General features: G+C 45.2%; 1 protein-coding gene across 9 annotated transcripts in view; it reads right to left on the bottom strand.

The window, feature by feature from the left end:
- Nucleotides 1-24,902, bottom strand: part of LOC144755580 (zinc finger CCCH domain-containing protein 11A-like) — a 525,975-nt gene that overhangs the window by 131,709 nt on the left and 369,364 nt on the right. For all 9 annotated transcript variants that reach the window (XM_078644672.1, XM_078644675.1, XM_078644678.1 and 6 more), the window contains one exon: nucleotides 23,669-24,172. In XM_078644672.1, the coding sequence (XP_078500798.1) occupies nucleotides 23,669-24,172 (504 nt within the window). The remainder of the gene's footprint in view (nucleotides 1-23,668; nucleotides 24,173-24,902) is intronic.

Below are 24,902 nucleotides of genomic sequence, written 5' to 3'. Positions count from 1 at the left end.
TGAAGAGTCGACATGGCACACATCCCTGTGTGCCATGCCTACAACCCACTGCCCTGGCATAGATCAGTCACCCCTCTAGCTGGGTGCCCTATGCCAGTGGTGAGGGTACAGGTGCATGATCCCTGTACCCCTACAGTGTCTAAGTCCATTCTTAGACTTTGTAAGTGCAGTGTTGCCATTAAGAGTATATGGTGCTGGGTGCTTGTCATTACGAACTGCACAGCACCATAATGGCTACACTGAAAATGGAGAAGTTTGGTATCAAACTTCTCAGCACATTAAACCCACACTGATGCCAGTGTGGGATTTAATGAAAAATTAAATGCACTCAGAGGGCATCTTTGAGATGTCCCCTGAAAAACGACCAGCCTCTGAGGGGTTCCCTGACTGGTACACACCACGAGACATGTTTCTGCACCCCTAGGGTGGGAGCCTACGCTCCTTGAGCCCAGAAACAAAGCCTTTACTGGGCAGAGGTGTTCACACCTCCCCCAGGCCAGGAAGAGCCATCTGTGGTGGGGGAGCTTCTAAGTCCTGGCAGCCTTTGTAATGCTACCCCCAGCCTTTCCTGCTATCAGGAGCAGGCCGCCTTCCTGTCTCCCCTTCTTTTCAGCAGGAAGACAAGCGGGAAAAACTAGCCAGCCCTGGAGGTGTTGGCACCGCTGCCAACTCCACCCCTCAGGTGGGGGAGTCAAGGTGAAGCCCACTCTCCAGTGCTCGCCATCTTGCAGATGGCAGGCACTCCCCAATCAGGAATAGGGATTGTGCTCACTGCCCCAAGTGGGGTGAGCACACTAAGGGTGTAGTCACCCCATGGTCAGTAGCCCATTGGCTACTGACCTCAAGACCACTAAAATGCCCCCTAAATACAGTATTTAGGGGGCAGCCCTGAACCAAGAAGGCAGATCCAGAAACCACAAGAAAAGAAGATAAGAAGAAAGACGAACAGCCGTGCAGAGCTATCAAGAGGACGATGCCCACCGATTTGGCCCCAGTCCTACATGCCTGTCTCCCCTCGAACCTGCTCCAGCGAAATCCCGGTGTGTCTTGCAGCCAGCAACCTCAAAAACCCTGGAGGACCTGCCTGCCCTCACTTCAAAGACTGAATCTCCCATGAACACCGGACTTTTTTAAACTGCTGCTTCTGGTACCAACCAGAAACCGCGAATCCAGCCCACTCTGCACCCGCCGAACCTGGCCCGAGCTAGAGAGGAAAAATACCACGAGGAGGTCCCCCCGGCGAGCCTGACCCAAGATCCGGCGACCCCATACCTGCCTCAAGTCTCTAGACGACACCTGCAGCCTCAATCCAGAGGATCCCTGTCCCGCGACCAGAGCGGGTAACAAAATCCGACGTCCCAAGGCACCCATGCACCCTACGCCCCACGGCCTTGTGTGCCCAAACCAACGTCGCCTAACCAACCCTCAACATACCCCCGAAGTGGTGGTCGTACCTGGAAGATCCTTGTCCCCGAGCCTGCAGTGTTTCTTTGTCCCGGAGGTTCTCCAGTGGAAACAGGGCACCCGACTTCAAAACAGCACCTTGCACGCGGCCGCCCTAGTGCCGCTGAGGGTCCGTAACTTGCCCTGAGCTAAACGCTAGGAGCTTTGCTCCCACAGCCTCGTGGCCTGCTTGCTAGCAGCCACCAACCGGAGACCCCTATCCTCCATAGGATAACACTGGGGCTCAACACTCTGCACCCGGCCGCCCTAGTGCAGCTGAGGGTACAACATCAGTGCATCACTGTCCCTGTGAGACCCCTGAGTCTAACCCCAGAACCTTAACTCCCACAGTAGATTACTTACCTGAGAACCGTTAACCGGTTTTCTCTCCATAGGATAACATTGACACTTTTTCTCCAAAAAGTTTCCAAGTGTGGAGTTTTGAAACCTAAAAATATTCTTTAAAAATCGCACAAACAAGCAAAACGTGTTTACTTACCTGTTTCTAGGAAATGCCCCAGTACTGAATCTAGGTATCCTAGTACATCAATAGGGCAACACACTATTGCCCAAGGAACTGGGTATAATCAATAACAAAACGTAAGTGATCTTGCTGTTGAGCGTGGGACGGATTGATTTAAGTTCCTAAAACGAAAATAGTTGCAGAGTAACACGCAGATCTCTCTATTAAATGAGAAGCTGGCAGAAGGGTAATATTGCTGAAGAAATATTTGTAGTGTTTATTCATGGTGCAACATACGTCCTGAAGATGGTCTTGTGGATTTGCTTGACCGTGTATGAGACCGAAACGTCAACGCTACGACACTTCTTTTGTGTATATAATTATCAGTGGATGTTTATTGAACTGAACATAAACAATGATTTGATTGCAATATATGGCTGATTCTTTATACTGTCCATATTTCCTAACAAAACGTGTCATACACTACTGTATATGCTATAGGAAATTAGTAGTCATTTGGTTGCCATACATGATATGATTTAGGAATATTGTTCTATGTTCTTTTGAGCAAATATATTGAATGTGACAACAGATTGATTATAATATAAAAACATTTATTTATGGATGAAAACTTTTTGAGTTCGGTGAAATTTGTTCACTATTGTGAGGACTCTGAAAATATGAATCTAAGTTTAATGATTCCTCAAGGATCACTTATGTTTTGTTATTGAATCTAGGTATCCAGCACGGAGTTAGAAAAGTAACGTAAAAAGTAACTTACCTGCAATTTATTGTAGAAGCCCATTCATTTCAAAGTGCTGCTCCACAAAGTTTTCAAGTGTTTTGAAAACTGAAAATATTCTTTAAAAATACTGTGAATAAATAAAACGTAATTACTTACCTGTTTCTAGGAAATGTCTCAGTGCTGAATAAAGGTATCCAGCACGGAGTTAGAAAAGTGACGTAATAGGAAAATGCTACTTACCAGTATGAATCTGTTCTTGGCATGTAGAGCTGCAGAGTTGCACACTATGCATAGATTGCCACCTAGTGTTGGGCCTGGATGTTTGCAGTTTGTTTTGTTGTAGAAAAGTCTTTGGAAGTCACGGGATAGGAGACTCCTCCATTGGATGATACTGCGCATGGGCATCGGCTCCATCTCCAGATTGTTTTTCGCCATTAGGGAAGTGATGGAGCTGTATAAGAGATAGTGATGTCCATGTGATATGTATCTAAGTAAGATAATACTGGAACAGATAAAGGTAGCTTGGGAGGCGGGTGGGCATGTGCAACTCTGCAGCTCTACATGCCAAGAACAGATGCATACTGGTAAGTAGCATTTTCCGTTTGAGGCATATGAGCTGCAGATTGCACACTATGCATAGATTAAATAGCAGTTCCCACACCTAGCGGCGACCACCAGTATCTGTTGCAGTTGTTTGAAACAGAGTTTTTAGTACAGCCTGGCCCACAGTGGCTTGTTGTTTAGTCAGCAGATCTACACAGTAGTGCTTTGTGAATGTGTGCGGTGTATATCATGTAGCTGCTTTGCATATATCATCTAGGGGAATGTTCCCGAAGAATGCCATAGAAGCCCCTATCTTCCTGGTAGAATGGACTTTTGGTGGGATTGTTAATGTACGCTTGGCTTTTTGATAACATATTTGTATACATTTAACAATCCACCTAGCGATCCCTGATTTTGATATGGGATTGCCTTTATGTGGCAGTGAGAAAGACACAAAAAGTTGTTTTGTCTTACGAAACGCTTATGCCCTTTCAATGTAGTACAGTAATGCTTTCTTGACATCTAAAGTGTGTAGAGCTCTTTCTGCGACTGTTTGAGGCTGCGAGAAAAATACGGGCAGCTGAACAGATTGATTTAGATGAAATGGTGAAATGACTTTTGGAAGGAATTTTGGATTAGTACGAAGAACCACTTTGTTATGATGCATTTGTAGAAAGGGTTCTTGAATGGTAAATGCTTGTAGTTCACTAACCCTCCTGAGGGAAGTAATGGCTACTAGGAAAGCTACTTTCCAGGTTAGAAATTGCAATTCACATTTATGTAATGGTTCAAAGGGAGGTCACATTAACCTTGTGAGAACCACATTTAAATTCCACACTGGTGCAGGTGGTGTTCTGGGAGGAATTATTCTTTTGAGTCCTTCCATGAAAGCTTTAATAGCTGGTACTCTAAAGAGAGATAGATGTTGCCTATTTTGCAAGTATGCCGCAATGAAGGTGTAATAAATATCCGATGATATGTTGAATAGACACGTCTAAAGGATTAATTTGGTTGTTTTGGCAGTATATGACAACCTTTTCCACTTAGCAGCACAACATGCACTAGTAGTGGGGCGTCTAGCTTCCTTGATAACGTTCATACATTCTGGGGGAAGGTTGAGGTAACCAAACTCTATGACCTCAGGAGCCAGATCAATAGGTTGAGCTGAGCTGGGTCCGTGTGTCTGATCTCTCCATGGTTGTGCGTTAATAGGCGTGGAGATAGGTTTAGTTTTTGGTGTGGTACTACAGACATTTGTAACAGCGTGGGGTACCACAGTTGCTATATTTGCATATAGCCATGTCAGAACCAATCAAACACTCACACCCAGTCAAAAGATCTGGGTTTAATCCATCACCGTTCTTTAGCCCACTCTGCCACCCCAGTTCAGACAAGGCTATATGCAAATCAGTCTGACCCTGTGCCTCATGGGAACAGTCCAGCCCGAACTGCCAAGCCATGCCATCCCTGGACCGGAAACAAGCTTCCGAGGACCGGTTTCTGGCATTAAAGCCGTCTTCAGCCCGGCTTGCTTGAATCCAGTGGCAAAGTGAGCAAGGGACTCACTTCTGAGCATACCCTGCCACACTTATGGCGGCCAAAAGCGGTACAAAAGGGGGTGGTAATGGACGGAGCATCTGAACCAATCAAACACTCACACCCAGTCAAAAGATCTGGGTTTAATCCATCACCGTCCTTTAGCCCACTCTGCCACCCCAGTTCAGACAAGGCTATATGCAAATCAGTCTGACCCTGTGCCTCATGGGAACAGTCCAGCCCGAACTGCCAAGACATGCCTTCCCTGGACCGGAAACAAGCTTCCGAGGACCGGTTTCTGGCATTACAGCCGTCTTCAGCCCGGCTTGCTTGAATCCAGTGGCAAAGTGAGCAAGGGACTCACGTCTGAGCATACCCTGCCACACTTATGGCGGCCAAAAGCGGTACAAAAGGGGGTGGTAATGGACGAAGCATCTGAACCAATCAAACACTCACACCCAGTCAAAAGATCTGGGTTTAATCCATCATTCAGATGCTCTGTCCATCACCACCCACTTTTGTACCGCTTTTGGCCGCCATAAGTGTGGCAGGGTATGCTCAAACGTGAGTCCCTTGCTCACTTTGCCACTGGATTCAAGCAAGCCGGGCTGAAGACGGCTGGAATGCCAGAAACCGGTCCTCGGAAGCTTGTTTCCGGTCCAGGGAAGGCATGGCTTGGCAGTTCGGGCTGGACTGTTCCCATGAGGCACAGGGTCAGACTGATTTGCTTATAGCCATGTCTGAACTGGGGTGGCAGAGTGGGCTAAAGAACGGTGATGGATTAAACCCAGATCTTTTGACTGGGTGTGAGTGTTTGATTGATTCAGATGCTCCATCCATCACCACCCCCTTTTGTAATCACTCCCTTAAGCATTGGTAAAATGGATGTGGACCTTTGTGCATTATCAAAGGTATCCATTAGGAAGTCTTCCTCTACAGGGTCTGTATGTATGTCTACACCATGATATTGTGCAGCTCTGTGTATTAATTTGTTAAACCCTATAGTGTCTTCTGGTGGGGAAGGCCTTGAGGGGGTACAAGTCATCCTGAGTGACATTTGGGACATCTGGGGTGGTATAATCATTCCATGGGACAGGTGATCCTGTAGGCGTGGCTGGATCAGGTATGTTACCCCCCCATATCATCAGAGTTATCATCCCCGTTGTCATCATCTTGTACTATAGAGGATGCTGGGGAATGCTATGGTATGGGAGCATGTGGTGATGGCATAGGTGGAGGAGAAGGGGAAGACAGTCTTAAAGGTGAGGTAGCCATGTCCTTCTTTGCATGCGGAGCTGGTTTGTCCAGTGGTCACTTCTTTGAGGCCAAAATCAACTGTCCAGTGATTGGGTTTCTAGCCAGAGTCTTTCGACCAGGGTCTGGGTAAGATAAGTCTTCTGCTGGAGTCCGATCTTTTGGTGCGGGTGAAGGTTTCGGCACCGAAGCGGGTTGTTTTGTTTTTTTGACAATGTCCTTTGTCGGGGAAGCAGGAGTCTTTTTCGGCTCCGAAGGTTTTTTCGGTTCCAATGGTTTTTTCGGTTCCGGCATTGTTTTTGGATCCGACGGTTTCTTTGGTTCCGGTTGTTTTTTCGGTTCAGGTGGTTTTTTGGAATCCGAAGCGGCTTTGCTTGGTTCCGACCTGGGTTTCGGTGCGAAAGGAGTGGTGGGTTTCGGCGTCGATGGTTTGGACATCGGTGTAGCCGGTGTCGTTGCCTTTTTCGGTGCCGGTAAGATGGCGCCGGCACCATGCGAAGGCTGACTCGAGCCTGAGTCGCCTGAATGCTTAATTGGCTTCTTAGCCGGGCCCAAAGGTGGGGCAGTAGAAGCGGTGTGTCGGTGTGCACCCGAGGGCGAGGGTGTTACCGGGGTCTTCTTTGGGTGTGTCGAAGAAGGGTTGGGGCCGACGGTCTTACTTACGACCCGCTGCGCTGGAGTGATGTCCTCGACTTCCGAATCTACTTCTTCTTTGGAACCGCTGTCGACGTCGTGTTGTTCTGGGACGTTGACGCCTTCCTCAAAGATGTCGTCCGGAATGGAAGTTGAAGATCGAGCCATTGTTCTTCTCGCTCTTCGGTCCCGGATAGTTTTTTGGAGCGGAAAGAGGCACAAGCGGAACAGTCTTTGGCCTCGTGCTCTGGGGAGAGGCAGAGTTTACACACTTCATGAAGGTCGGTGTGGGGAAACTTCGACCCACATGGAGGACACTTTTTAAATGGTGTCCTTTCCATGAGCTGGAGTTGAGGCCTAGCTAGGCCAGAAGGCCGTCGACCGGAATCGAAGTATTCGATGTTGAAGAATTGCGTCGAGTGGAAAAGCGTTTGAAACTTATTTCCTGTAGGTTGGTGAGGATTGCGCGCCGAAGGAAATCAGTTTCAATACGGAGCGCTGGAAACACATCCGAGCCCGGTGGCGGAAAAAAAGAATCTGGGGATGGAGCCGATGCCCATGCGCAGTATAATCCAAAGGAGGAGTCACCTATCCCGTGACTTCCAAAGACTTTTCTACAACAAAACAAACTGCAAACATCCGGGCCCAACACTAGGTGGCAATCTATGCATAGTGTGCAATCTGCAGCTCATATGCCTCGAACAGTAACTTATCTTCAATTTACTGAAAAAGCCTATTCATTTCAATGTACTGTATTTGCGAAGTGTTGCATGCTACTGCTCCCCTGTAAATCAAAGTACAATTTCTATTGCATTTTCAAACTGTTCTATATCCACTAACATATTACCTGAAAAGTATTTAATGCTTACCTGTACCAGGCTTATTTGGTTCTAAAAAAAAAACCAGTATATTTGTATACAAACACAATTGGCCTAGAGTTCATTTCTTGAGTGTGTGAATTCATTTGCTGACTAAGTGTGTACATCAAATGCTTAACACTGTCCTCTGATATTGCCTTACTGCTCGACCAAGCTACCACTATTAGAGAGTTACGGTTCTATCTAACTTTAACCTCAGCTACCTCTGCGGACACTAGGACTCTATACACACTATACCTCATTTTGGTGTAGTATATATAGAGCTAGTTTCTTACAACCTGCTACCCCTGACCCACCGCTAGTCGTATCGTATCAGCCACCTCCATCAGTGTGGTCTCGGTGCTGAGGCCTGGGAGAAAGTCCGACTGGGACGGGTGAAGTAACTTGTTCTGCTCTAAGAAGGCAGAGAGCTGTATACTTATGTTCTTCTCTACTATTTTGGCGAACGCTAGCAGCAGAGAGCTTGGTCGAAAATTAGAGATGTTGGATTTATTTGCTGATTTTTCTTTTTTTTAAAATGGGAATCAGTTTGGCTTGTTTCCATCTGCTGGGCACTGTGGCCAGCCGGATAGACAGATTTAAGAGCGGATTTAAAGGTGGGTTAATGGCGGCGCTGTTAGAGAACAGAATATGGGGAAGGCAAGGGTCATCAGGCCACCCAGATTTACATGTTCTCAGAGTGTGAGCAGACTCCTCCATCAAGATAGAAGGAAATTCCTGCAACAATTGGCCACACTGGGCCGATATCGCCTCCAGCCGATCCATGGGGCAACTGATACCTATGGAAACCCCGTTTGCGACATCTAAGGATTCCACAATGGTTTTGATTTTAGAATAAAAAAAATTGGAGAGTTGTGTGCAGAGTTTGAGAGAGGGTGTTAAAGGTTGCAGCAGGTTGTCCGGGTGAGTAAAGTTTTTTAATGATTTTGAATACCTCACCAGGTTTGTTGTGGGATGTGTCAATCTGAGCTATGAAAAAGTCGGATTGTGCTTTTTTGATTGCTTTGTGACACAAATTCAAAGCTTCTTGTATATAGATCTGTCATTAGGAAGGTACTGATGCAGTCAGCTCCTTTCTAGTTTCCTACAGTACTTTTCTGAGCTCCAAGGGTCTGACTGTCGCTTTGCAGAGGGACTGAAATCTCTCTGTTTAATGGGTATGATGCAGTCGGACGCCTGTATAAGACAAGTGTTGACCGATCGAGCATCGACCTCAATGTACCCACTCATTTAAGGAGTATGCTCGCTCAAGGCAAGGCTGAACTCAGAGGGAGAGACAATGGCTCAATTTATGTGGGATAGAGAGGGATGCGTCCTGTGCTTGCGGGGGCCATGGCCCAATGTCCAGTGAAAGTAAATGAGAGTGTGGACGGACCAGACAGGATTTAAAATAAAGTACAGAGATTGGACTATTGGAAAAGATGGCGCTTAGAGTGTGACCAGCAACATGAGTGGGCTTGGTCACGCGAGTTCCTACGATGGGCCAAGTGTGAGGGTGTGATTAGGTTTCAAATTGCGAATCGCACGGGGAGTGAAAAGGCGCTGGATAGGGCGCTAGCCTGGGAAATGCTCGTTGTAGCACTCAAATCTTCAGCAGAAGTTGAGGAGGACACAGCTGAGGAGGACACAGCTGACGGTGACCCTGGGGCAGCCATGGGATGACGTGCAGACAGCTATGTGCCCACCTGTTGTAATTTGGCAGCGATCAATGTTAGCATTTAGCTGTAGCAATCTTGTTTTCGGCAGCCATCTTGTCTGCCATGTGCTCACCATGTGCTCTGTCCTTCCTTGCTGTCGTTTACTCTTGTACTCTGCTTATGGACAGACTATATTTAGGTTCTGCTACTCTGCACTTGTGCAGAAGACACTGTAACTGTTCACATATATGTCTTAGTCTAACTGTCAGGATATTTTTACCTTAATTAGCAAACTGCTAAGCTATTCGCTACTCCCTAGTGTTGTGCATTTCTGTATGACCTTTTATGTATGTAAACCTTCTCTTCTGTACTTGTACCGCTTTCTTTTGAGCCCCTGTGTGGGTATAAAAGGACCATGTGCCTTCTGTTCAGTGTGCTACTTCATACACTACCGAAGTGTGTTGTGTGAATGTAGTTCCACCTCTTGAGGTTAATAAAGTACTTTGTTATATATTTCAGTTTCCGTGCCAACTGCTATTCTATTGGTCAGAGGACTTTGTGCAGAGAAGGGCGAACCCCTACCACTGGTAGGCCTAGCTGAGGCTCACCACAACACACCTTTCTCCTTAATCTCATGAGTAGCGGTGGCGATTCACACGTAAGCCTGCTATCCCTCAGCTGCAACTACCCACTGTTCCCATAACTCACCCCACTGACATAACAGTACCTCTGGCAGCCAGCACTTCAGTGACACACCTGGGAGGGTGGAGAGGGAGGGAGGTGGGGGTTAGTTGGGGATGGGACTGTTCAATTATTAGAAACCACTTATAGCAAGATTCATAAGCCTTTTCCGGACAGTTGACAAGGACATCTTAGGGAACCATAACTGTGTCTTAATTAACCTGTTGTAAAATGGGTCTTCGCTAAATGTCTGGGGGATGTAACCGGACCCAGTGAGTCCTTTTCTTTCCATTTTCTGGACTCCCTTTTTGGATGTATGGAAATCAATAAAAATGTTATTTAAAAAAATAAAATGAGTGGGCTCGTTCACAAACTGCTGCCTGTGCCATGATGACAAATCTGTATGAGCCCAATCCACATCTTTTGTGACCTTCTCTTTTGTCCTGATCGGAAGGTAGTCTTAAAATTGAAGATCACATTTTGGAAGCCTTACCTGCCTGTTTAAAAATATACTACTTACACTGTTTGTTGCCTGACCACAACCTCTTCTCGTTATAGAAATGCTCAGGAAAAGGTACCCTGCAGTGCACTGGTAGTTAGTACAATTTTGCAGAGACTGCTTTCCAAATGTACAGTCCGACAAATGGATATGGGCCAACTTATGACAATCAATTCCTTGTATTATCTTTAGCATTGGAAAGTAGCTCTGCCGTTAAACCTGGAAAAAAACATGCGTCTAAGACCACAACCTATTCTTCTCTTACTCTCAATGCCGGAACGAAGTCTACGACACAACGTCCCGCCAGCATCGTACCATGACATGGAAGAAGATATGCTTGAGCCCTGGGCGAGGACGGGAGCAGCAATTACAAGAAGAAAGAAGAACAAGCCACCCTACTAAAGACCTGTGTGACAAATGCTAAAGAATGTGAGCTTGCGAGGAACCTGGAAGACCTAGAACCTCAGCTGTCCTTGAACAAAGAATGACATCTAGACATCAAGATGGTCAAGGATGTCCAGGATAAACTCAACTAATGTATCCATTATAAGTGCCTCTCAGCCACCTCTCCACTAAAGCACCCACTAACTTTCCCTAATTTTGTTGGACCAGATATTATCCCTTTTTCTTATCCATACTGGATCATGGATAACATTTTTGGTGGAGGAGGGTGGTCACTGTGATTTTAGAAAATCACCACAATATGTTTTAAGAATCTGGAAATATCGCATTTTGAGGATGCATTTACACCCGGACCCTCAAGTTCCCCAGTTACAAGTGGGAGTATATGGATTAAGGGGGTGACCCAGGTCAAATAAATTTCATTACAAGACCGGAGGCTACCATTATGCATAATTCTTTTAATGCAGTCCAAGGAGCAGCATACATCAAAAAGTATAAAGGTACCAGAACAGAACATTAGGAACATACAATAGGCATGAGCCCATAACAATCTGCCTCTTAAATGCGGCTCCGAGTTCAACTTTTATTACTTGATTTTAACTTACTCTCTTTACTACGTATGAACTATTTTACTGCTTCCTGTTGTCTTCTGGGATTAATACCGCTCCCCTAACCTCTGCCATAATAATGATTTCCAATTTACGGAGATCTCCCTCTCTCTCTCCTTTCCTCACTCCCTCTCCGCTATCACCGGAGCTTAGGCCTTTGTTTACTCTATGTCACCCCCCGTTTGGACACCCCCACCCTCCCTTAACCTTCGTGTTCTTCCCTCATACGCAACGGTCCCTTTTTCGGAACCGACGTGTCAGGTACATTTTGCCAAATCCCTAATTATTAAGAAGTTTTGTCAAAATGGCTCAAATAGTGAGAGATCTTACCTGATCAACGACCTTAATCAAGAGAGGCAGACCCTTCAACCCCCAGTACCTCTCTCCCTCCGACTCCGGCTCCATTTCTTATGCGGAGTTAGAGAGAAGAGGACCTTGGCAACGGGAGCACCACTTCCTCCTGTTGCTAAGAGCTATTCTCCTCTCCATTATTCCTCCAGCTGATCGCCTAACGCAATCGGACTCGAGGCATTTAATCACAATGGAGACCTGCAGCAGCTGATAGCTCGAGCCCCCCCGAGTGACAGTTGCTCGCTTATTGATTACGATCAGCTACTGCTAACTTCATTTCTGCCTGCTTTTCTACAATTGCATAATTTATTTATTTTTTAAAAGGGAGGTTTAAACATACGCGCATGGAGGAAACTCTGCCTGGAAAAAGGACACTTCTCATCCGATACCCAACCAATCAACGGTTTCTACTAACCAAGGTCTGTGAGTGTCAAAGCCCGTATTTTGCTTTGAGTGGCTTGTCTTTTCAATCAAGGTCTGCAAAGTGTTAAAGCCCCGATACGTCTTAGAGTATCTTGCCCACCAGTGCCATTTCCTTAAGGTTTTAAAAAAAACTAATGCCCCCATTCCTAGCATCAACAATGAAGCCTTCAAGAAACCTTAAGTAAAGTCACAGCTTCAAAGAGGTCCCTCCCTACCGAGGAGGACACTGTTACAGAGAACCGGAGCTCCCAAACCTCTGATGACCTCACTGAAATAAGGGAGAAAAGACAAAAGAAGAATAAAAATATTGAACAACCAACCCCCAGGAGCACTATGGGAGGTCCTAGCACCGTAACTAATTCTGGAGGTCATAGCATCTCAATTATTAATGGAGGTCCTCGCACCTCAAACTCCCTGGGTGACCTTAGCAGCACAACCTATACTGGTGTCCTCAGTGGTACAAAACATCCGGGTGTCCCTAGCGGCACAAAACATCCAAGTGCTCAATATACTCGATACGATCTAGGAGACAATGACAAGACGATGAAGCTTCTGACACATTTGACGAATATGTCTTAGACTTGGATGAGGATGACCAAGAGTTTTACAACCAACCGTCTGAGGACGAACTCCAATCCTCGTCAAATTACAATATCCTCAATCCCCTGGGCGAGGAAATGTTCTCACTTAATATAAAGCATCCAAGAAGCTTGGAATGGTGGCCTCAAGATCATGTGGCAAATTCATAAAGAAATGGCTTAGAAATTTGTTGGAAAAAGACACTAGCAATATACTCAGAGCCGAATGCTCAAGACCCTCCATACAAGACAAGACCTGCCAAACCCCTAACCTGGATCCGGAGCTAATCAAATTCCTTTTTAAGCTCAGCAGAGACCCGAGAAAAGGAATGGAAAGATCCCTCAATGGGTGCCAGGATCGCCTTCTTGCTGTCCTGGGACCTCTAGCCAAGATCATCGATACTGCTGAGGAAAGCCACATTAATGGCACACCCCTGGATATGGAACTAATCAGGGGATGGAGCCAGAGAGCCTTGATAATACTGGGCAATGCCAATGCCAGCCTCAACGCCCAAAGGAGAAGAGTTGTTTTGACCAAAATTAACCCAAAGCTGAGTGACATGGCGGACAGAGAACCCTCTCAGAACCCCAAAGGGTTACTCTTCGGCAAAGACCTAATAAAATCATTAGGGAAGTACGTCTCAACCTTTACGGCCTTGGATAAGGCACAACAGAATATGAAGCGTGTATTCAATTCTAACCTTTTTGGTCGGGCCGGAAGAAGGGGCCTCTCTTCCGGCTGCTACAACCAAATGCCCTGCTCAAGATTCCGAGGCTACGGAAGAGGTTACCAACCCACCAATCCTCCAAAATTTCTACCCCCAAAGAGGGAGAGGCACTCGCAACAGAGGCTTTAGATCAAGTGGAACCTCCAGCAACAGCAACACCCAAAGTGAGTACTCTAACTCCTCTTTCCCCCAAAAGGTGTGAGGCAGACTAAAAGGCTTCTATCAGAATTGTAAATTAATTACTCAAGACCCATGGGTACTTAACACTGTCAAGGGCTTCATGATAGACTTTTGAAACTCCTACTCGAACTTCTTTACTGAGAGACATCCTGCTCACTCTAGACCAACTAAAATTAGTAGAGGAGGAAATATCCTCTATGCTTCAGAAAGGAGCCATTATAGAAGTCCCACTGGGAGCGTTGAGATTGAGAGTGCACTCTTTCTCGTCGAGAAAAAGGACAAGGGCTGGAACCCCGTTATAAACTTAAGGGAACTCAACAAATATCTGGTTTACAGACATTTCATGATAGAAGGCATCCATCTCTTGAGGGATTAGTTGCTAGAGGGGGACCTGCTAGTCAAACTAGATCTAAAAGATGCATACTTTACCATCTCTATGGCCAAGGTCCACCAATCCTTCCTTTAGTTCATGTGGAAAAACCATCTGTACCAGTTTCAAGCCCTCCCTTTCAGCCTATCTTCCGCCCCATGGTGCTTCACCAAAGTCATGAGAACAATCACCTCATTCCTATGGGAAAGGGGTATTCGACTGATCATATACCTAGAAGACATCCTTATAATGTCCCAAGACCGCACTCAGATAATTCAAGATCTGAAGACCGTAATGGATCTATTAGAAAGCTTGGGGTTCATTATAAACATAGAGAAATCGATTTTGTCTCCCTCCAGCATCATACAATTCTTAGGTTTCACTGTAGATACAACAAAATGTCTCCCTTTACTCCCTTCAAAGAAAATACCAAAGATCAGGAAAGTGATGAGACACGTCCTGAAACAAGAAACCCTAACCCTGAGAGAACTAGCCAGGCTGCTGGGTCTCCTCTCTTCCTCCATTCAGGCCATTTTCCCGGGTCCCCTGAATTATCGAGCTCTTCAAACGGTAAAAGCGAGAGCTCTAAGGTCCGGAGATCACGTTTCCCTAGATTAGGAGGCCACATCAGAACTGATCTGGTGGCTAGAGAATTTAGATGCCTGGAACGGCATAACAATTTTTCGTTTAACACCAGTATTTGTTTGAGAATCAGATGCGAGCCTTCATGGCTGGGGAGCTTGCCTCCTCGATCAGAACACGGGCTGTGTGTGGTTGCATGAGAAATCCTCTCACCACAAACAACCTAGAACTGACAGCTGGTCTTTACGCATTGATGAGCTTCAGATATTCCCTACAAGGCAGGTCAGTTATTCTAAAGATGGACAACATGTCCGCAGTACCCTATATAAATCATCTGGAGGGCACCAAATCTGCGGACTTCTCGAATTTAGCCAAAAAACGTTGGATGGTCTGTCTGGAACACAAGATCACCCTAAAAGCGGAATACCTCCCAGGGAAACCAAACATATCTGCAAATTGGAACTCGAGGTTCCTTTTAGATCACAGCGATTGGAAACTCAATGTTTCCGTGTTCAGGTCTCTCAACAAAATATAGGGACCTCTAGAAATAGATCTCTTTGCCAGCAGACTAACCTTCCAATTGGAGAAATACTTCAGCTGGATGCCCGACCCGGGTGCTCTTACTGTGAACGCATTTCTCCAGTGCTGGAATGGAGTCAAAGCATACGCATTTCCCCCCTTTGCCATGATCCAGAGAGTTCTACAGAAAGTGAGACAGGACCAATGCTTCATTGTTCTAATAACTCCCTTCTGGCCATCTCAGACCTGGTTCCCCAGTACTCTTGAACTAGCTTGCAATATTCCCTTTTTAATTCCAACGCAAGTGGATCTTCTAAGAGACGTAGATGAAGGAGGTCACCCCCCAGTACTGGCGGGGAATTTGAACCTTCTTGCCTAGAGTGTGTCAGGAGAACCAATGAAGTGTCAGGGCTTTAGCCTACAGCTGCAACTCTCCTCAGAGAGTCATAGGCCCCAGGTACTCACAGGTACAGCAACATATGGAGAAGTTGGGTACGTTAATGCCTTGAAAGGAACCTGGATTCCGTGGAGGCACCTATTGTTGACATAGTAAACTTCCTTGTAGAACAGTTCGAAAGGGGTCTCAGCTATAGAACAATCAATTATTAAAGATCGGTCATCTCCGCAGGCCATGCCCAAGTCAACGGTAAAACTATAGGTAAGAACGTCATAGTTTGTAGAGTTCTCAATAGTATTAGACTAAGGAGACCTCCTAAAGCCAAATATCAGTCTCTTTGGGACGTTAAGTTAATCCTAGATCTTTTCACCAATTGGCCGGTTAACACTATTGAATAGAAAAGCCTATTCATCAAGCTTGCAACACTGTTATGTTTAATATCTTGCCGAAGGGTTTCTGATGTCAAAGCTCTTGAAATCACACATAGCTCCTATAACATGTTTGGAGTCAAGTTCGAGTTAATTAGAAAAACAAAGACTATGTCTGATTCTATCTTCTATCCACGCTTTGATTTATGCAGAAAACTGTGCGGTGGATTGCATGAGAGAGTAAGACTGCAGAATGAATGGACTTCGTCCTCCGGGTGTGAATCAGTTACTTATATCCTTGGTTAAGCCTCACAGAGCTATAACTTTGGCTTCTATTGCCAGATGGGTTAAAACTCCTATGAATTTGGCAGGTATTGATTTAAAGAAATTCCATGCATCTTTACTTAGAGGTGCTATGGCCAGTAAATCCTTCTGAACTGGTGGTAAGTTGAACGACATTCTCAAAGCGGCTGACTGGTCAAAAGCTACGACTGTCGCGCAGAATTACTGTAAACCAATAGAACACCTGTCTAATGTTGTCTTACAAAGCTACCAACATGCATAATGGTAGCCTCCGGTCTTGTAATGAAATTGCGATTCTCCTATTACCATGACTAGAGAATTGCAATTCCCATGCTACTTATGGATTTTGACCATGACAGCCATTCACAAGAAACAGGTACACTTACAGTGACTAGTAGTCCATTTTCAGCACAAGTGGTGCCCAGTTTGAACTCTGGTCGCCATTTAACTTTGAATACGTTCAATAACGCCAAGAGCCCCATTAACTGCATCCTGGAACTGGATTGCAAAATAGTTCAATTGGGCACTTTGAAACAATCATTTCACATGGGAAGGAACCACTGTTAACTTAAGGAGAGGATTTTGTTTATAATATTTTCATGCTTTGTGTAGTATAGTGCCACTTTTTGCATGGTTGTCTCCCACATTTTGCCTGATGTTGATGCTCTTTGACTAAGTGTCTCTGGGTTCCTGCTAACCAGGTACCCCAGGGCCTGTGTTCTTTCTCTATAGCTGTACCTCTGCACCCCCAATTGGCACATCTCTGGCCGAATGTAAGTCCATTGTAAAAGGTACCATGGGTGTCAAGGGCACTGGGACCAGGGAAGGTCTCTAAGGTCTACAGCATATATTGTGCCACCCTTAGAGGCCCTGTACACACACACAAACTAACTAACTAACTAACTAACTAACTAACACACACACACACACACACACACACACACACACACACACACACACACCCTCCCCCCCCCCCCACACACACACACACACCCCCCCTCCCACCCCTTGAAGGCTGCGTGTTTTGGTGCAGAGAAAAGTGAAGATTCAACATAGTACACGTAACTGTGTGCCATGCCTATAACCCACTGCTTGTGGTATAGGTTAGATACCCCCCTAGCTGGGTGCACTATACCACTGGTGAGGGTAAAGGTGCATGCCTACAGTCTCGAAGTCCATTTTTGGACATTGTAAGTGTAGTAAAGCCATAAAGAGAATATGGTCTGGGAGTTTGTCATTAAGAACTCCATAGCACCAAAATGGCTTTACTGAATTCTAGGAGGTTTGGTATCAAACGTTTCAGCCCATTAAACCAACATAGTCAAATGAACTCAGAGAGCATCTTAGAGGTGCCACCTGAAAAACTAACTAGTGTCCAGGCTGAGTGGCTGCTTGCCAGCTGCCCCAGACATGTTTCTGGACCGCTGGGTCGAGAGCCTCCCGGTTCAAGCCTCTCCACCAGGTTGGGCAGGGTCCACGAAGGGAAAGCTTTAAAGGCCTTCCGCCTTTTTGAGCTGACCCAGCCATTTGCTGCTCTCAGCAACTGGCCCCCATCGTTTCTAACCCCTAATTTGGGAGGGAGAATCAGTGTGAAAACCAAGATAGGAGAGGTATACTCACCTTTGCCAACTCTCCTTCCCCCTCAGGTGGAGGAGGCGATGCACAACTCTCAGTCCCTGCCATCTTGAAGACGGGGGATCCAGCCAACCAGGGAGAGGCTTATGCCTCCCTTCCCTGGAAGGTGGCATAATAAGGGGTGTACCCACCCCAAGGAAGGGACCCACTGGTCTTAGCCTGCACCTACCTGAAACACCCCTAAATTTAGTATTATGGGGCAACCTCGAACCTTGCCTCCTCAGACAAGCAAGAAGAAGGACCGAAGAGCCATACTGAAGGAAGGACGACGACACCACCTTGGCCCCAGCCCTACCAGCCTGTCCCGACCTTGACCTGCTCCAGCGGAATACCTGCATGTCCTGCAGCCAGTAGCCACCAAAACCCAAAGGACCTGCCCTGCCTTCCCCCTACAGGACTTTGTCTCCTGTGAGCACCGGACTTGCTCAAGAACCAGACTCCGTCCGAATCCACAAGTCAGCACCCGACGCCCACGGCCCGAGTTTGAGTGGCCCAAAACAACGAGGTCTCCCCAGCGATCCTCAGCTGGGATCTTGTGATTCCTGACCTACCTCAAGCCTCCTGACAATGCCTGAAGCCTCTATCTGGAGGGTCCACCCCAACAGCAACCAGAGCTGGAAAGGAAACCTGACGCCTAAAGACACCACTGCACCGACACCCCACGGCCTTGGGTGGCCCAACTGACTGTGTCCAGGCTATTCCCTTCATCCCAACTTACCTCTCCAACCAGTGGTCGCCTCCAGCATACCTCCCTGTGCAAACCGGCAGTGTTTGTTATGACTGGAGATCTCCCATTAAAACCAACAGGGCACCCAACGCCAAATCAGCATCCTTTGCCCTTAGCTTAACCCTAGGAGCTTTACTGTCTCAACTCTGTGGCTTTCCTGAGACCAGCCACCAACAGACGGCCCCCTTGGCAAATATTGTGCCTCAGCACTCTGCACCCGGCAGCCCTAGTACTGCTGAGGGTGCTTTTTGAGTGAATCCTTGACTCTTGGGGAACCGTTGTTCTAACCCCAGAAACTCAACCCTAAAGACTGATTGCTTACCTGCAAACAGATAACCTCATTTCCTCCATAGGATTGCATTGACTGTTTTCCTCTGAAAACGTTCTAAGCATTGAGCTTTGTTTGTATAGAAACCAAAGCAACTGTGCTTTAATGCTAAACTGTTTTACTTACCTTTGTCTAGGAAATGTCCGAATGTGATATCTAGGCACATCACCCTGATTAGAATAGGTAATCTAAAAAGTATTCTAAAGAGTAATCTGAAAAGTAATCACAAAGCAATTACAAATAACTATTTTCTTTTTATTTCAAAATTATTTTAAATATTTTACAAACCTATAACAAAGTCAATTTCATCTAGCTTGCTTGTTCTGATCAACTGGCCTTGAAAAATACAATTCTACTTGCCTATACCAAGTCCATCTTGGTTTTAAAAACAAAATACAACTAAAGAAATATTTTTTATACAAATAATTGGTGCGAGTTCAGTCTTTGAGTGTGTGACATCATTTCTTGCCTGAGTGTGTACAATAAATGCTTAACACTACCCTCTGATAAAGCCTGACTGCTCGCCCACACTACCACAAATAGAGTGCAAGGTATTATCTACTTTTACATCTGCCTACCTTTGGGGTTCCACTGGACTCGGTGCACACTATACTTTACATTGGTACAGTATATACAGAGCCAGCTTCCTACACTGTAATTCCTAGCAAATTCTCAGCTAACATGGACATACCTACCCTTGTACTCGGGAATGCTGAGAAAGTATGGCAGATGTACAATAACATTCTCGAAGATTCCGCCTTGCACATTTTCCACTGCCTGGTGGATGTAAAAAAAAGCGGTGATAAGAGGATTGATACAAGTCTTCCTTATAGGTTAGCAGTGTATCAGACTCCCCATGTTATTGACCTACTGCACCCTCAAGGTCAAACGCTATAGTACTGTGTAGGGTTGCATCTCATCCCTGTGCATTAGCTGGCATACTGTATCAGATTTGCCACACTACCATTTGGGGAATCAAGATACAATATGAACAATAGGAAGCTAATGAGCACTTAAGAAAGGTCCAAAGCCATTGAACAACAGCAGTATACAAAAGAAAATTGCCACTACCACTAACTAGAAGAGCAGGGAGAAATGCTTGGAAAATAAGTCCAGCCTTCAGAGCTCTACTGCTTCCTAGCTAAGTTTGCACTAAGTAAATACCTCTACATACATACACATTGTTATTTATTTATTTATTAATTAAATTTATAACGCGCACAGCTACCCTAGACAGGGTTTCCCGGCGCAGGTAAGTCAACTACTGCAACTGAATAAATGGATAGCTAATCACTGAGAGAAAAGCCAGGTCTTAAGATCTCGCCGAAACTTAAGATAGAAAGATTCCTGTTTCATAGAACAGGGAAGAGAATTCCATAATCAGGGCCGAGAACTGCAAAGGAACAACCACCCATTCTGGATAGTCTACAACTAGGTGTTACAAAATTGCCTTGGGTGGCTGAACGGAAGGACCGGGAAGGGACGCAACGATGGACAATCTCCTGAACATAAGGTGGAGCAGACCCCTTGTTTGATTTAAAAAACAAGGCACAGGGTCTTGAATTTAATGCGACTCTCAATGCGGAGCCAGTGTAAATCCCGCAGGAAGGGAGAGATGGATGATCTCCTTGGGATATGACATAAAAGGCGGACTGCGGAATTCAGGACCACCTGGAGTTTCTTCAGCACCTCCTGACTTCCACCCAAATACAGAACGTTCCTGTAGTCCAGGCGAGAGGTGACAAGTGCCTGGACTACAGTTCTTTTAGTGGGGTCTGGAAGCATCCAGATGATCTTCCGCAACCATCTTAGAATGGTAAAGCTAGTGGAGGCAACGCTAACCGCCTGTTGCCGCATTGAGAGGTTGTTATCGATAATATACCCCAGATTACGAACTTGGGTAACCGGTTGAGGAAGAGTGCCCATTTCCAGTGGCCAGTGTTGGGGCCCCCAAAGGTGCTTGTGTTTGCCTAAAATGCCAACCTCGGTCTTCTCTCCATTTAATTTCAACAGATTAGCACACATCCACTCCGACACCCGCCGTAAACCAACCTGAAGGGAGGAAAAAGAGCCTTCCTTAGTAGAGGACAAAGAAAAAATAATTTGTGTGTCATCGGCGTACGAGTACAGGGATAAACCTGCGTCCTCCACAATAGATGCCAGGGGTCTCACATAGATGTTAAAGAGCACAGGGCTCAAAGTGGATCCCTGGGGAACTCCGTATGCAGATGACCTGATAGTAGATGAGGATTTGGAAGAAAAAAACCTGCAATGTACGGTCACTGAGAAAGGAGGACAACCAAGTTAACGCGGCCCCTACGACTCCTGCCGACTGGAGAGACTTTAAAAGGATGGTATGTGACACTGTGTCGAATGCAGCGCTCAAATCTAATAGAATGAGCGCCGTAGTCTCCCCTCTATCCAGGCAGGAGCGCAATTTCTCAGTGACCCTCAACAAAGTGGTTTCTGTAGAAAAATGAGTTCTGAATCCTGATTGGGATGGGTGTAAAAAGCCCGAACTTTCCACGTGAGCTGACAGTTAATGTGTTTTTCCAAAATTTTAGAAAGGACCGGCAACAATGAAATTGGGCGGAAGTTTGACATGATCGTAAGATCAGCTCCGGGCTTTTTCAGCAAAGGAACCACCATTGCACACTTCCAGTCTAGGGGAATGCATGATTCTCGTAAAAATGCGTTTAGGAGTGCTTTAAGGACTCCAAGGGCCTCTAGAGAAAGCTGTTGCAGGATGTTAACAGGGAGAGGGTCTAGAGGAGAGCCAGATTTTACCCTAGTTAGGCAATCAAAGAAAGATCTATCATCAAAAGGAGACCATGTGTATATCTTAACTGCTGAAGAATGATAGCTCCTACATGTCATGTCAGACAGGGGACTCACTATATTCGCAGGATTGGGGGTCTTTAATGAGCTATAGATTGTCTCGACCTTAGTGATGATATAGTTTGCAATATCTTTGCATTGGGTATCATCCAGGGCAGGTAGCATCGGAGTAGTGTTCAATCCTGCCAGCTTCTTGACCATGGAGAATAAAGCCCGTGGGCGGTTCACTGAGTTGGTAATAGTATTCAAGACAAAGGAGATTTTCGCCGCCTTACAGGCCAGATGGTACGTTTTTAAAGCGGCCTTGTAATCAGACTTGCCGCTAAGGGAGTAGGTCTTACGCCATCTTCTTTCCAAGTACTTGCACTTTGATTTCATGGCCTTTAGCTCATTGTTGAACCATGGGGCAGGAGGGTGGTGAGTAAAACTGTGTTTTAATACCCAGGGCAGACAGGTATCAATGGACTTGGCTAACCAGTTGGATACCGCAAGATTAAGGGAACAGCAGGGTAGGTTGATGTCCGGAGGATTCACCATTAAAAGATTGTTAAGGGAGTATAAGTCTAAATTCTTCCAGGGCCTCCTACTGACTAAGTCATCACTGCCGGCAGGCGTAATATCCCCCGGGGTGACTAATTTGAATTGGATGGCATAGTGGTCAGACCACCCTAGGGGAAGCGCAGGTAAGCTGCAGTCCCACGCAAGGTTGGATAGAATAGGATCCAACAGATGACCCGCCTGATGAGTGGCGGGCCCGACTTCTTACATGGGAATGCTCTTCTTTGGAATAATGACATCATAAAAAAAAGGTTAGGATTTATAAACTATTTTGTCTGAGTAATACATTAATGCTTTAAGGCATTCAGAAAATCCAAATGATGGCTATGAGGTACGCACAACAATACTGGTGCCGCCTTCAGAAACACAATACTCCAAATGATACCTTAACAGCGTGGCATAAACAGAGGTAAGACATCTTCCCGTTACACTGCTTATATATCTTCCTCACTATAGCAATGCTCTCCTTGCCTTCACTGTGGAGGCACTTTAAAGCTACCCGATAAAAAAACTCCACAATGCTTAAGACCATGGTACGCTGCAGTGCTGGTTACTATGTACTTACTAGTCATGCATGTGAGGGAAGCTTACAACGCTGCTGCACAGGTTAGTGCTTGAGGATAATTTGCACTGTTGCTGCTAGCGAAGGTATTGGTACGTGAGTAAAGCTTCACTTCTTCTGAATATGCTGCACCTTTGGTATGCTTTAGGGTACCTTGATCCACGGCTGCCTACGCTTTAGAACTGTTCTGTTCATGCAAGGAATCCTTACACTGAAGACGTGAATGCTGTAGCTGCACTACAAGCGTCAGTGATGCCTGGTGACTAAAACACTTTATTAATGCTGGTTTCAATTACAATTTGAATTTAAAAGAAAAAGAACATTTTCAAATAGGAGATGTTAAACATAGGATTGAAAAGATTCTTCACTTTTAAAAAGTGCTTTAGAATCCAGCTATGAGCAGAGAGATTACTGTATTTATTATATGAATCAAAGCTAGGTGTGTTAATCCACAGAACAGCAAAATTATAGTCACTTTTATAGAAAATCTCTGTTGAAATTCACTGTATGCAAAAGCCTCTTTTAGGTTCAATGTGGATACCCTGAAAATATGCCCGAATTCTACTATTCAGTGGATGAACAAGATCAGCTCAGCTCTGTTCCTTATATTCATGAAAATCCCATGGTGGAGAACCTTCTCACCAATCACTATAAGGTAGGATAAGAGTAATATGAGAACAAATTCATGCAATAGAGGTAACTATTCTTATAAAGTACACCATAGACAAAAAAGGACCAGTGCTAATGGCTCAGAAATGAAAAAGCACAGCAGCTATATGAGCATAGACTATGGAGAACTGCTGAGAAGAAACTGTTATGAACTCTAATCAAGTGGAATGCATGCAATTCTCAGAAACAGCCCTGCGACCAAAGGAAGGACCCCTCTTCTCTTTCCTTACCAGCTGGCTTGTTATTTAGCAGTAGCCTCCTCCCTCTCGTGACAGGCTCTGCTTGTGGAGCTCCATTCCTGGCACTCTCGCCACTCTTCCGTAGGCGTAGTGCTTTCTCAAGCTTTATCTCCTCCAGGGTCTTCACGCGCACTCGTTCTATAGATCTTCTTTTCTCTGCTGCCTCAAATGTCTGCACATTGTTATCGCTGCTTTTTAGGTTAACTTGGGCCGGCAGGCTCGGGGAATCATTCCCAGTGTTATTCGCCATTTCGCTGCTTTCTGTCTTTACTCTATGTCTCTCTACCTCCTCCATTTGTCGCAGCTTTTTCTCAGCCAACACCCCAATAAAGGATTTGATGTGGATGCCTGGCTGGGCTGTTTTCGCAAGGTCCTCCATTTCTACTGCACCATCCTTCTTAGGATAGGCATCCTGCTCCTTTTTCTGACTGAGCTTCTCCAGACGGATTTCTTCTAAGGTCTTGATATAGATTTCCCCTGGTGGGTGTGCAGTATCTACAGATGTTAATCAGGAACACAAAAATGGAGGAAAAAAATCCAAAATGAATAAACAGCAACAGAAAGCCATTTTTGTGCACAACATGCATATCTATTCAAGCCACGATAAACTTGTTGATCACTATACATACCAGTTCAAACCTACTGGTCTCGGTCATTGGATGTTCATTATGTGACAACTACTAGTGTAAAATAAAACACATCCCATCATAAGGGAGAATAACTAACACCAGGGAACAGAATTGCAAGGGAAGTCTGACTTACAAAAAATGTATTTTGAAATTTTAGTCTATGCAATTCAATTTGGATAAAACATGGAGTGAAATCTAAATAGCATCCTATTTAAATTCAAATAAGTCTTTATTTCGACATCATGTCACAAAAGACAAACATGTTAAAAAGGAATAAAAAGCATCAACAGTACCATAATAATACAATAAGCAAAGGTAATTTATTAGCAATTGTGCAAAAATAGAGGGGGCATTCACAGTGATCCTACTAACTAATTCTGTCTTCTGGTTGTTCCCTTCCTATTATTTAAAAAAGAAATTTCTTTAAAATCATAAATATTTTCTAAAACCTTATTTACAATTCATTAAACATAATAAAAGGTCATGAATAAAAACATTTAATCAATTCGGGCATTAACTGAGTTTTAATTTTTCCCTGCGAATTGCCCACATCCAGTTAAGGAATGTTGACACATCAATTATTAGGCTTTCGGAAC

This window comes from Lissotriton helveticus, chromosome 5_1 (assembly GCF_964261635.1).
Source record: "Lissotriton helveticus chromosome 5_1, aLisHel1.1, whole genome shotgun sequence".
Lineage (NCBI taxonomy): Eukaryota > Metazoa > Chordata > Amphibia > Caudata > Salamandridae > Lissotriton > Lissotriton helveticus.
The sequence above is the reverse complement of the archived record's forward strand: the minus strand, read 5'-3'. Positions and strand labels throughout refer to the sequence as shown.